Source organism: Callospermophilus lateralis, chromosome 3, assembly GCF_048772815.1.
Source record: "Callospermophilus lateralis isolate mCalLat2 chromosome 3, mCalLat2.hap1, whole genome shotgun sequence".
Lineage (NCBI taxonomy): Eukaryota > Metazoa > Chordata > Mammalia > Rodentia > Sciuridae > Callospermophilus > Callospermophilus lateralis.
In genome coordinates this window covers 31,104,810-31,117,718 of record NC_135307.1, presented here as the reverse complement: position 1 = coordinate 31,117,718, position 12,909 = coordinate 31,104,810, and the positions used below count along the sequence as shown (strand labels likewise).

The window sequence follows — 12,909 nt, the reverse complement described above, 5'->3', positions numbered from 1 at the left end:
GAGGAAAGTAGATTTTATTCACTTACTGTTTGAGATCATAAAAAATATGGGTCTATTTCTAAAAGAGGAAAACTATTTATTGGTAGACCAATGTTTTCCCAGTGTTAATGTGGTTGGAAATTACCTAGGGATCTTGCTAAACTGTAGGTTCTGATTCAGCGGGTTTGGGCGGGGACATATAATTCTGCTTCTGGTCTGTAGACCAGACATCTAGTCACAGGGAGTGATAGCCTGTGACTCGTGAATGACAACCTTCTTGCTGTAGGAAGAGTCTTGTGTGGCAAGACACAGGCTGAAGGAAATATTCTCATGGCCCATCACCAAAAGAGTCAGACGGGTCCCTGCTCCTTTAGTGTGAATGTGAATGACAGCCAAGCTGAGCTACCAAGCAGAGCAGAGTTAGGGCCACACTCAGGAACCACACTGTCCAGATTTGATTCTTGACTCTTAGCTGTGTCTCCTGAGACAAACAATCACTGGACCTAGGTTTCTCTGTCTGGAAAATGGAAATAATGCTAATACATATTTCACAGAGAAGTTGTAAAATGTAAAATGCAGATGTGACACAGTTGCAGATGTAAAATGCTTAGAACAGTTTCTAACATCCCATAAACACTGCATGTTAGGGTTAAACCGATCTGTGAATGCACCACTGTCTTGCTTCCAAACAAGTGAATGTGGTTTATTCAGGATGAGTCGAAGCATTGCTGACCAGTCATATCACTCAACTCTAAACAGATGCTAATTTCTCCTTGGTGGATTCAGAAAAGAGCAAGAGGTATAGGGGACAATATTTTGATGAAAGGTTGGATTCACAAAACATCCAGGATTGTAGTGAAAGTGAAAAAAGAAAAAAAAAAAAGATAGAACCAAATGTTGGGCCCATGATTGACAGGAGTAGTCCAGGAAGGGCCAATCAATTGGTGGTGTTACATCTCTAGGAGACAGCAGCCACTTGGCGGGACCCTGGTGACCCTCACTACCCACTGCCCTTTCACATGCCTCCTTTAAAGAAACTTTTTACTGTGATTACTGTTGTTGTACAAAAGTCTGCATTTGGAAAGTGTTCAAGTCTCATAGAATCTGTTGCTTAAATACATTCCTTCAATGTGTGGCACAAATGATCTTTTAAGTTGTTGAACTAAATATGGTACACGATTTTGCCAGGTATTGATCATTTTTTAAACCTTCTCTTTCCACCCCAAAGCAAAGAGCCCAGCCAGCAACGAGTAAAAAGATGGGGTTTCTCTTTCGATGAGATACTGAAGGACCAGGTGGGGCGGGACCAGTTCCTTCGATTCCTGGAGTCCGAATTCAGTTCTGAAAACCTCAGGTAAATCTCTCAAAAGTTTAAACTATCCCCGCAAAGGTGTGTGAAGGAATCGGCATAATCCGTCTCTCCACCTCTTTTTCTCAATTAATACATTATTAGGGTTCATGTTCAAATTCCAGCTAATCTGCCTTAGGTTGAAATAGAAAAGAGAAAATAAAATATGTAACTCTGTGATCACCCATCATAGCATCTACCAAACAATAGCATTTTTTAGTTTCAGTTTGATGACCTTTGTTCAACTATCTGGAAACTTGTTTTTGATAATAATTAAATCCTCAAATGAATTTGATGACACCATTGATTCAGGAAAACCACAGAATCATGGAATTTCAGAGTAGACAGGCAGCTCTGATGACCTCTTCCCCCAAACTTCCCATCCCAGGCCAAAGCCCTGAAACTCTGAAGAGTTAAATAAAAGGAAGGAGTCAATGGGCTTGTAAAGCAAAAATTTCAAAAAGTCAAAGTGAATATCATTCAGTAACGGGAGACATAACTACACAGTCTAATTGAAACATGTTTCCCCCCCATTTCGGTGAGAATTCTATCAATTCCATGTGGTGTTTGCTTTGATCTGATGCCACTGAGAATATTTGATTATTTCTACTGGTCTATATCTAATACCTTGTGAGGGAAATGTAATTGATAATTCCTACTTAACAGAAGAAAAAAATAAAACATCCAAAATATAGGGTCTAATGTGAGAGGAAGAAAAGGGCATGCATTAAAAGAAAGAGGGTTCTTCATCATGAAAAATTGGGGAATTTTTTTTGTTTATCCAGCTTCTTATTATGTTAGATCAAAAACCAGAAAGACACCAAGTACGGTGGCACATGCCTGTGATCCTAGCAGCTTTGGAGGCTGAGGCAGGAGGATGGCGAGTTCAAATTCAGCCTCAGCAAAAGCAAGACACTAAGCAACTCAGTGGGACCCTGTCTCTAAATCAAATACAAAATCGGGCTGGGGATGTGGCTCAGTGGTCGAGTGCTCCTGAGTTCAATCCCTGATACCCGCCCCACCAGAAAAAAATAATAATAATAATCAGAAAGACTCATGGAATGTGACTTATCTGAGACCCCTTAGTGATTTTAGTAAACTGGTGACTTCTCAGTGGATAAGATGGAAATTTCTCTCTCTCTCTCTCTCTCTCTCTCTCTCTCTCTCTCTCTCTCTCTCTTTCTCTCTTCCTCTTTCTCTTTCTGTCTCTTCTTCATACTAAGTTCTCTTTAATTAAAGGTTTATTTCTATATTACAGTGCTGTTTTCTGAAAAAAGAGTTTTATTAATTTTTAATTTTTTTACTTGAAAACTCAGAGCATATACTGTGGGCAAAAGATTATCCTGCCCAATGTCAATGTGCAAAGTCCATGTTGTTTATTTGAAGTTAGAGTCCACTTCTGTCCCTTACATCAATCAGGTGACATTTATGACACATGTACGCCACAACAAGTCCCACCAGAGCCTCTGGAGGGATGCAAGACGGCCAAGATGTGTGATCTTTGCCTGCAATGACCTTGTAGGTCCTTGATAAAAATAAAAAATAAAAATTACAAGAAATTATTAAATCATTAAATGGATATAAATAAGTCTAAAATCTAAAACCCTTTTGCAAGTAAGTAAAGGAGAGAAGAATGGATGCAGACCAGGCAAGGCAAATCGTAAGCTAGACTTTAAAGTACACACAGGATATCCACAGACCAAGAAGAGGCAGGGAGAATATTCTGTTAAACTGGGTGTTGGAAGTACCCACAGGTGGCAGAGTGATTGCCCACACTGTGACGTCCTGGGGGGCGGGGGTCAACAGATGCCACCCAGCCATCTGTATGCTGTCTTTCTAGGCATCCCTGTGCCTGTTATAAACCAAAGAAGGGTGAGTACCTTATTTTCAGGTTATGACACAAGAGGGCCACCTACACCCTTACAGAGAGTTTGAAGAATGACCACAGGGTCCTGGTCATCATAAGGATCCCAAGAACATCTGCTTTACTTAGCTGCTGCCTTATCCTGTGTGGAGCATTCATGCTGAAAAGCCAAAGTATAGCCAGGGCCATGAATCAAATCAGGAGAGTTTCACCAAATATGCAGGACACTCCGGGCCCCGCGTGCACCAGGAGTGTGCCCCTGGCAGGTGTTCATGGCTTCCTCCAGCCATCACCACTTGTGCCTCTGCCAACTCCCTCCTCCATGCCAGGAGGGCTACATTTAATCTTGGGTAAAAGAATGTGCGTGTGCATGTGGGATTCTGCTGGCCCCCAGCATGCATGCATAAATCCAGGCTTAAAGAGGGTCGCCTCTGATCCATGGCAGGAAAGAGGATAAGGAAAATAGAACAGCAGAGAGAAAAAGTATAGCCCAAGAGCTCTAAAATCCTCTCTGGTGGCCCAAATTCCTTTTTTATGATATTCAGCATAATTGGATACAGAGAGGAAAGCTCAGTTTTAAATCACACAACCTTAGGACCCTTTAGTCACTTGTCACAAAGCAGTTTCTTCTCCTTCCTTCCGTGTTCATTCCTTCAACCACGGATGCTATCTTAGCACCTCCCATGACTTAGGACCCAAGATTCAGAGCTGACCGCGTTTTACCCCTTGCGTGGGTAACGCGACTTGGAGATACTGCCCATCCTTGGTGTGGGCTGTGCTGGGGGTCTCCCTTCTCCCCAGGACTGGTCAAGAGCCAGGTTCCTGGCATCTGAGCAGGCAAGGAAACAGGGACTGACCAGACCCAGCTGGACCCATCACAGACCAAGTCCCCTCTCCACCTCCATCTTCCTGGGCTCACTTACATCTCTCAGCAGAAGATGCACTTAGATCCTAACACTGACACAGCACTTGGAGGGCCAGTTAAGTAGCCAAGTGTTGAATTGGTATCAGAATTTCAGAATGAGGAACAAAGGAGCCCCAAAGTATCACTTGGAGCTTTTAAGGAAGGCATGATGTGATGAAAAGTCCCTCTGAGCATTTTCTTCTGGGCAAGTCTGTGAGATGAGCTATCATCTCCAGATGACAGGAGAGAGGACATGGCCAGAGCACATTTTGCTGTGGCCATCTGTGGTGGGGACTGCCGCTTTTTCTCCTTTGCTAACCCACCCTGAGCTGAGTACACAACTCCATGTGCATAGGGTGGTCCCCTGGGGACAGCTGTCACCTAAGTGCCTTTGGACTGTATGTCGCTTCCAACCCACCAGGCAAGGTCCTCAAATCTCTGAAGAGGGGAGCTAGGGAGCGCCATTGAGTGGATGACCTACTCCTTCTCTAGATTCTAGAATGGGTGGCTCCTTGTCACCTGTCCCAGCCCCATTCTGTATCCCTGACACAAACCTTTGTCCTCCCTGATTTGACACCTCTTGCTGCTTTGGCAAGGCATGAGTTAAAAAATCAAAACCTGCAGCAAAGAGCGTCCCCGTACATTTTTTATGAGCTGTAACGTCTCCTGAGAGAGCGTGGTTGTTCTTCTAACCTGCAGATTGATGATCCTAGCTCCACACCGTGTCGGCTGAAGGGAGAAGCAATTAAAAGAGAGCACGGAGGGCTGCCAGGTTTGTCTCGAGAGCCGTCTGCAGCCGTTACCCCAAGTCCTAGGAAGACCTCAGAAGGTTCACTAGGGCCAGTGGGATCCCCCACTAACCAAATGCATAAGTCAGAACCAAATGACTCCACAGCACCGTGACCTCTGCGGCAGCCCAGCCAGTGCCCAGTGAGCCACAGCTCAGCCTGGTGATGGGGTTGCCCATGTGGGCACCCCAGGATCTCACCCCAGCCAAGGAACTGAGTGGAAGTTTAAGCCATTGTTCTGAGTCCCTGGTTGACCAGCAGAGGGCACAGAAACACTTCCATCGGCTGCGGAGTTTGCTTTTCTCTGGGAACCAACCCCAAGCTGTGTTTTCCAACACACGAAAATTCTAGTTTGTTAAAAGATAGGGAAGCTGGAAACCGCGGGCTGCCGGACCACCTGGCAGGGAGGAAAGGGATCAACAGCTCGAGGTCCCTCTCGCCCCAGCCAGCCTCGGGGAGGAGATCCCGCTCCTTACCAGCACCTAGGGAGAAAGGAGGCCACCCGAGGCAGCCCCTGGACTGTCCCATCCGTGCACCGCGTGGCTTCGTCCCAGTGGTTTCTGAGCCCCGCTGCCTCTCCCCCAAGGCTGTCCCCTCTCCGCCGCCTGCTGCATTCATTTCTAAGCCATTGCCATGGACTGAATGCCTGCACACAGCTGGCCTCCCGCTGCTCTGGCGACTGGCAGGGACCCGAGGGGGCGAGGCAAGACAGGTGGTCTCCCTGATACCCTGGAGCCCTTGTGGCCTGCCAGTCATGACGGCCCCTCTGCTGGCAGCAGCGGGGGCTTAGTGAAGGATGGGTGGATTTGAGGCTGCTGCTGGCATTTGACTCCCTGCTGCGTCCTCGGAGGAGCGGTACCTGCAGGCTTTTGATAAGAGCCGCCGCTTCGCAAGCCTCAATGGGCCTCCGTTCCGCGGTGGATGTGCAGAGAGAAGCTTTTGTGGCTCTTTGCCGGGAGGTGGGGGGGGGGGGGACGTGTGGCCTGAGCGGGGAGCTGTGGGGTGGGAAGATGGCAAACACAAACCAAAGCCTGTTCTGAATTTCAAATCAACACAAAGGTTCTTCGAAGCCATGATGGTAAACACATACGGGATGTCAGGATGCTGTTGTGACAGCGTTTTCTCTGTCACCTGGGAGGGACAAGGCAGGTCATCTGCAAGGCAGACAGAAGTCTGGGTTGTGTCCCTGTGTATGCAGGCAGCGAAAACTGCTGCCTCGGATGTCACCCCTATGCCCTACCCCTCCCCTCCTCTTTACCCCTCCTCTCTCTCTCCTCCCCCACCCCTCGCTCCTCTGAACAGTCTGTTGTTTCTTCTTGTGCTTTTTTTTTTTAAATTCATGGTTCTCTCTGATGGAGGGAACCTTTACATATATATAAAAGTTGATTAAATCTGATTCTGACATTTGCCATGACATCAGCTCCAGACCTTCCTTATACCCAGCTGAGTAGATGGCATTGATGTGGCTCCCACAGAATTCTGCAAAAGGGACCCCGAGGCCTCAGGAACTACAGGGAGTCTGTGGGACTCAAGTTGCTGAGGTCCTCGGGGCCTCCCCAGGAGGGCTCCATTGCTCTTGCTCGCAGCAGACTGCAGCAGGGGACAGAGGTGACAGAAGGAGACTTCCCACATGACATTGATGGAGGAGGCAGAAAATCACCCTGTGTCATCCATTTGTGTGAGAAACTGCAGGGCAGAAGGGGAGGGAGGGACGCTGACCCAGAGAGTAGCTTGCAGCTAGGATTCAGCCTGGAGGGCCTCCAGGAGGGGACTAGCTGTCCCCTTCTCCAGTCTGCGCTGGAGGCCTCCCTGACTTGTCTTCAGTGAGTTGCCTGAGACCCTCCTCCCAGGCCTTAGAAAAGCTAACCCTGACCTTCTTCTTTCGATCAGGGCTTCCAGCATTGCTCACCGGCCAGTCAGAGAAAACCCCTTAGGGCTTCTGTGGTCAGATGATCATATTCACCTCCAGGTATCCTGGCTGTCCCTCACCTCATGGCAGACCTTAGAGGTGGACAGAGAGCCCTGAGGAAGCCCCAGGATGGGCCTGAGAAGTGGAAGAGATGGGGGGGTTCCAAGACCCACCTGAGCAATGGGCAGGTTGACACTCCTTGCAAAGCCCTCTGGACTCTGGGTAAGAGAACTATTGTTCTCCTCTCCTCTGGGAGCCAGAGGACCAGTGGCACCAAGAACCAGTGGCAGAAAGGAGAGCTGGTGTTGAAGGACAGGTGACAATAGATTGCATCGACAACAGCCTGGAAAGCTAAGCAGGCCACCCAAGTGGAAATGCAAAGGGTCAAAAGGGGCAGTGTTGAGCCTGCGGCAGCCTCTCCCACCCTCCTGTGCCCCCCACCACCACCCGGGGAGCCTGAAAGCATTTCACAGTTGTAGAAAGTTTTTCTGTGCCACATTTCCTACCACCCACTTTGTGCCCATTTCACAGATAAGAAAAGAGACCCTTGGAAAGGTACAACAATTCAAGACAAAAAGTATAACCTGAATAACGGAACTGTGCTTCCTGTTTTGCTGGTTGAGAGGTTATCTCCCTCCCTGACTTTCTCCTTGATCTTCAGGATCCATGAGGGAACTGTGAGGGTTTTCTTTTAAGGAGATCATTCAAATCCTAAATGGTAAATCAGGACAAGAGTTGGAACCCAGCATTCCCAAGGCATACACACACCCCTGCCCTTGTGGAAATGGGGCTGCATTACCCCAATATGCCACTGAGTGGCGCCTGTGGGCCACACACTTGACTCCTAAGCCATTTCTCTGAATAACAGAAAAATATGTTTAACCTTTTTTAAAAAAAAAAAAAGTACATCTTACTTTGGATGAAATTCGATGACAGATTGAATGCACTTTCCATCATGTGGTGGTTCAGCTTTTTTGTCCTCCCCTTTCATTGACTGGATTATGGGTGATGTGACTGCGGAACTCACAGAGCATGGGTCCTGTCCTCCTATTTCATTGCTGGGGAAACTGGCCTGTCCCCTTCGAAGAGCAAAAAGTGTGCTGCTCGGCACTGGGTCCCACTGAAAGGCTGCCTTGGGAACCGTCCTTGGGACCTGGGAGCTGCTGCTCAGGAGTTGGCGCTGGTTGCTGCTGCTCTCAGCAGAAATGAGCTCACCCGCGGCACTGCCAACACAGCTCCCCTGCCCTGCTGAGGGATTATGGAGAGGCAAATGGAAGTGAGCAGGAGAGTGTTCTCTTTGGCATTCCTTGGAGAATCTTTGGCAGAAGGGTCGTCCATGTATGCCTCTTCTGCTTTGTTCCAGATGAGCCCCTCTTCAATCTAAAAGTTCTGTATTGAGTACCTACTGTATGCCAAGCACCATGTTGAACGCTGGTGTGAATTGCTTAATTTCTCCATCTCTAACACAAATGGCTGGCTCACTCCAGCCCAGGTATTATGTATGATTTCAGGATTTTGCCTGCTCCTGTGATCTTTTCCTCATTTTGATGCCTCTAGTTGAACCCAACCATGGTCCTTGTGGACCCATGTGGTGGCATCAGGGCCGGCTGGGAGATGCAACAGAATGAGTTTCATGCAACATCAGCTCTTCGACTGTCTCCATCAGGGTCCGGAGAGAACTGACTATTTCTGCTTTCCCTCCAGGTTCTGGCTGGCTGTCCAAGATCTCAAGAAACAACCGCTACAGGATGTGGCCAAGAGGGTGGAAGAAATCTGGCAAGAGTTTCTAGCTCCAGGAGCCCCCAGTGCAATCAACCTGGATTCTCACAGCTTTGAGATAACCAGCCAAAATGTTAAGGATGGAGGGAGATACACCTTTGAAGATGCCCAGGTTTGCTAGTCTACACCGAGGGTTGTGCTCTAAGGTGTTCTGTTCTGTGGTCCACCTCACCACTAGGCACTTTGAACACAAGTCCATGGCATTGTGGGTTGTTAGAATGTGGGAGTTTTGTTTTATGTAAGTCCCTCAACAGAAACCATTCCAGATAGGTGCACAACAAAATTCCAAAATTGTTTTCCGAGATGAATTATGTTATTACACAGACAGAAATATACAGTGACAGATGTTCCTCAGCCTACAATGGGTGAGGTTATGTCCTGGTAAACCCCTCCCAAATTAAAATATCGTAAGTTGAAAATTGCATTCAATACAGCCTATCAGAGCTCAGCGTACACAATACATCATAGAGCATTGGCTTTCTTCCTCTCCCAAGCCCATGGCTGACTGGGAGCTGTGGCCCACTGCCACTGCCCATTGTCTCCAGAGAGGATTGTACTGCATATCTAACCCGGGAAGAGGTCCAAATTCCAAGTACAGCTTCTGCTGAATGCCGATCATTTATGCACTATTGTAAAGTCAAAAAAAAAAAAAAATCCCAAGTCAAAACACCATCCGTTGGGGACTGTCTGTACATGTTTATCTTTTCCAGGAAAATCTCGAAGTGTTTTATAAGATCTGAAGTCTTGGAATAGGTCAGTTGTAGAATCTGCAAACCATAATGCAGCATGAGTAAGGTGCGTCGTGAGCCGACAGGGCCCACGTCTGTCTAGCTGTGACGTTCACACTCAAAACCACCACGCTGCATGGCTTCCCTGGTGGTTTCCAACTATGCGGTTCGTATTTTTTGAGCACCTCTCGATAGCAGGCCCCGAGCTCTGTGATGAGACAACACGAGAAACAGACAAAAGCCCCTGTCCTCAACAAGATCATGGGCTAATGTGGCAGAAGACCAGTAAACAGGCAGTTTGAACAGTGCAAGAAGGGGCCCGGAGGGGTGAACAGAGCTAAAGCAAGCCCACAGGAGGGACTCCCAGCTTGCAGGGCACACCTAGGATGCTCGCAGATTTTGGTGGGGCTGGCGGAAGAAACAGAAGCCACAGAAGCCACCTCAACAGCTGGCTTAACCTTGAAGGCTGGGAGGTGCCATTTCTAAAGATACCTATCAGATCAGTTCCTCACTTCCTGCCCCAGAGACAGGGCTCAACCGTTGGCTGTTTCCTTGACCCCACTCATTTCTCTCACCTGTGGGGTCCCCAGAGGGAATTGGGGTGGTTTGCTCTCCTGCAGACATGGTTATCTGGTTTAGGAAACTCAGTCTTGTTGCACCCATACAAGTAATGACCTGAAGACACAACCAGTGTCCCTGGTCATTTGCCCAGAACTTCAGATGGAAGCACCTGCCGACCTGAACATCATACCAACCCTGTTCTCTCCTGTAGTGAACACCATCAAATGCCTGTGCCGGGCAGATTTGATTCTCTGTCTCTATGAAATCATAAGTCCTCTGTACCCTTTGAAGCTCTGAGGCAAAATATTTGAGTCATGAGCACTCTTTTTTATTTCTGATATATTTTTGTATACGTATGTGTATATGACCCCAAGCACCATATTGGCATGGCCCAGTAAGGAGGGTGATGGAGAGGTTCCATGGGGTTCTTGACATGGATGATCTAAACCACGAGGCTCAACTGTCCTTAATTCATGAATCATAGGAAGAGGGATACTGGTTGAACCATGATATCCCCAACCAGTGTTATCACTCTGGCCATGACATGAGGAAGGATTTACCTTAATTTTTTATATTCTTATTTTATTTTAGAAACTTTTAGACAGATGGGAGAGTAGAGCAGAACCACAAACCCTTATGGGCCCTTATTCAGCCTCAAGTCTCATCAAGATGTGATTGATCGCCACACTTAGCTACTTTTTCCCCTGGACACTGACCCTTTGGTGTTAATATTATCACAATTCCCAAATCACAATTTAACAAGTGAGCAATAATCTCTTAATATCACCAAACATCAGGCAAGTGTTTGGACTTAACAGTAGTCCCAAAAACACCTTTTTTTAAAAAAATCTTTCTTTAAAATCAGAATTCTTACATTGCAGTAGATCAACATTTAATTTTTCTTTAATCTACGGGTTCCCTTTATCTCTTTTCCTCCCTCTGCTGCTATGCAATGAATTTATGAAGGAATTGGACCCTTTGTCCTAGATTTTCAGTGTGGATTTTTCTGACCACAGCCTGATGGTGCTATAGAACATGTTCTTCTATCGTCTGTTATTTCCTATAAATCTGTTGCTTGCTTTAGATATTAAATCAGATTAAGGTTTGATTTTTGTGGACAAAATCACTCTATGGATTGTGTTGTGTTCTCTCCTCAGAAGCACAGAATGTCTGGCTGTCTCTTTTTGTGTCTTTAGTAGCTACCGATGTTTATTGCTTTGATCCATTAATTAATCAGGGGTTACAAAATGGGGGTGTTCTCATATGTATCCTTCTTTCTTCACCTTTTAGGTGAAATGCTTTCAGGGAAGAAAAAAAAAAACTTTTCTCAACTACTTCATTAACTAGGAGTGCAGTGCATATAACACACTGCACTGCGGTTAGTATTTTTTGAGCACCTCCTCTCTATACCAGGCCCCAAGCTCTGTGATGGAGAAATGTTTGAGTCTTTCCATTTATCTGCTAGTTTTCAACATAGTGAGTAACGTATTATGTTCTGCCTTGTTACCAATCAGAGTTTTTTTTTCTGCTTTTAGTATCTTTGCAAATCATGAATTTGAATGTTTTTCATCTCTTTTCCTTGTAATTTTTTTTATAAATGCTTGGATTGTCCCATCTCTGGCCAGTTGGCTGCTGCTAATATGACCCTCATCATCTTTGATGTCATCTAAATAGCTAAGAAACTAAGATGTTCCAGACTCTGCCCTAGACCTGGAAGAAGTCATTTCTCTAAGGACTCCTCTTGGTGGGAGATGATTTTAGGAACCACAATCTGGACACAGGAGTGCTCATTGTTCCTGGGTTGTTCATCATTAATAGGCCTTTTTGAGTGGATGGAGCTAAGTAGAAAATATATTACTATTGTTTGTAACAAAAGTTCATCAGGAGTTCATATTATGCTTTTGATTTAAATTTAGAACAAAAGGGCATTTTATTTAACCTCTTCTATGTTAATCAGCCTTTTGTCACTGGGACAAAAATACCTGGCGAGAACAACTTAGTGGAAAAAAGTTTACTTTGGCTTGCAAATTCAGAGGTTCAGTCCATGGTCATCTGATTCCATTGCTGTGGGCTTGAGTGAGCAGAACATCATGGCAGAAGGGTGTGGCAGAGGAATCTGCTCAGCTCAGGCAGCAGGAAAGCAGACAAAGAGAATAAGGAACCAGGGCCAAGATATAAAACACCAGAAGCATGCCCCCGTGACCTACTTCCTCGAGCCACACTCTGCCTACCCGCAGTTACCACAGGATGGTAGGTTTTTAAAATTATTAATCCATTAGTGACTTAATTCACTGATTAGATTAATCTCTCATAATCTAATCATTTCATCTCTGAACATTCCTGCAGTGTCTCACACATGAGTTTTGGGGGAACTTCACATATCCAAACTGTCATACCTTCTTACACTTGTGCCTCCTTTCTCTATGCTGAGAATCTGATTCTCAAAGACATCATGGATGATGGCTTATTACCCATTTTCTGAATCGTACATTAGCCAGAGGAGTCTGGAAGCTGCATTGCCAATGTGGAACAGTTGGGGGAAACCCTGTAATCTAGTCAACCAGTTCTCCTTCCTGGGACACTTACATTGTTTCTAAGTCAAGAAAGATTTCATGGGAGAACTTGACAGTCAGCAAGAGCATTATGTATGACTCGGCAAAGTTTTGAATACCCAGCCTTCATTACGACAGTGTTCTGCAATCTTTTGGGTACTTGCAAATACATTTTATCTTATTTCTAAAGCAATCTTGTGAGGTGGACCAGATATGAAGATCTATCACTCTAGATCTATTTTTCTCCATATCTGGGAAAAGCCATCTCCCATGAATTCAAGTAAACACCCTTCCACAGCTAATTTTCAGCCTGTTCCCTGTTATTTCTTAAGGAGCAGAGTGACCTGAGGCAGGTTACATAAATTCCCTGGAGTCTTCCTTTCCTCACCTGTAGAAGACAGATATAGAAGAACCTATGCAGGTGTGAAATGGGGACCAGGGGAAATGGACCACGCCAACTACTAATAGTAACCAGCCCTCAGTAAGACAGGGAAAAT

General features: G+C 46.0%; 1 protein-coding gene across 3 annotated transcripts in view; it reads left to right on the top strand.

The window, feature by feature from the left end:
• The window catches only part of Rgs6 (regulator of G protein signaling 6), a 570,177-nt gene that overhangs the window by 519,916 nt on the left and 37,352 nt on the right, over positions 1-12,909 (top strand). For all 3 annotated transcript variants that reach the window (XM_076848119.2, XM_076848117.2, XM_076848116.2), the window contains exons 14-15: positions 1,208-1,333; positions 8,497-8,683. In XM_076848119.2, coding sequence (XP_076704234.2) covers positions 1,208-1,333; positions 8,497-8,683 — 313 coding nt within the window. The remainder of the gene's footprint in view (positions 1-1,207; positions 1,334-8,496; positions 8,684-12,909) is intronic.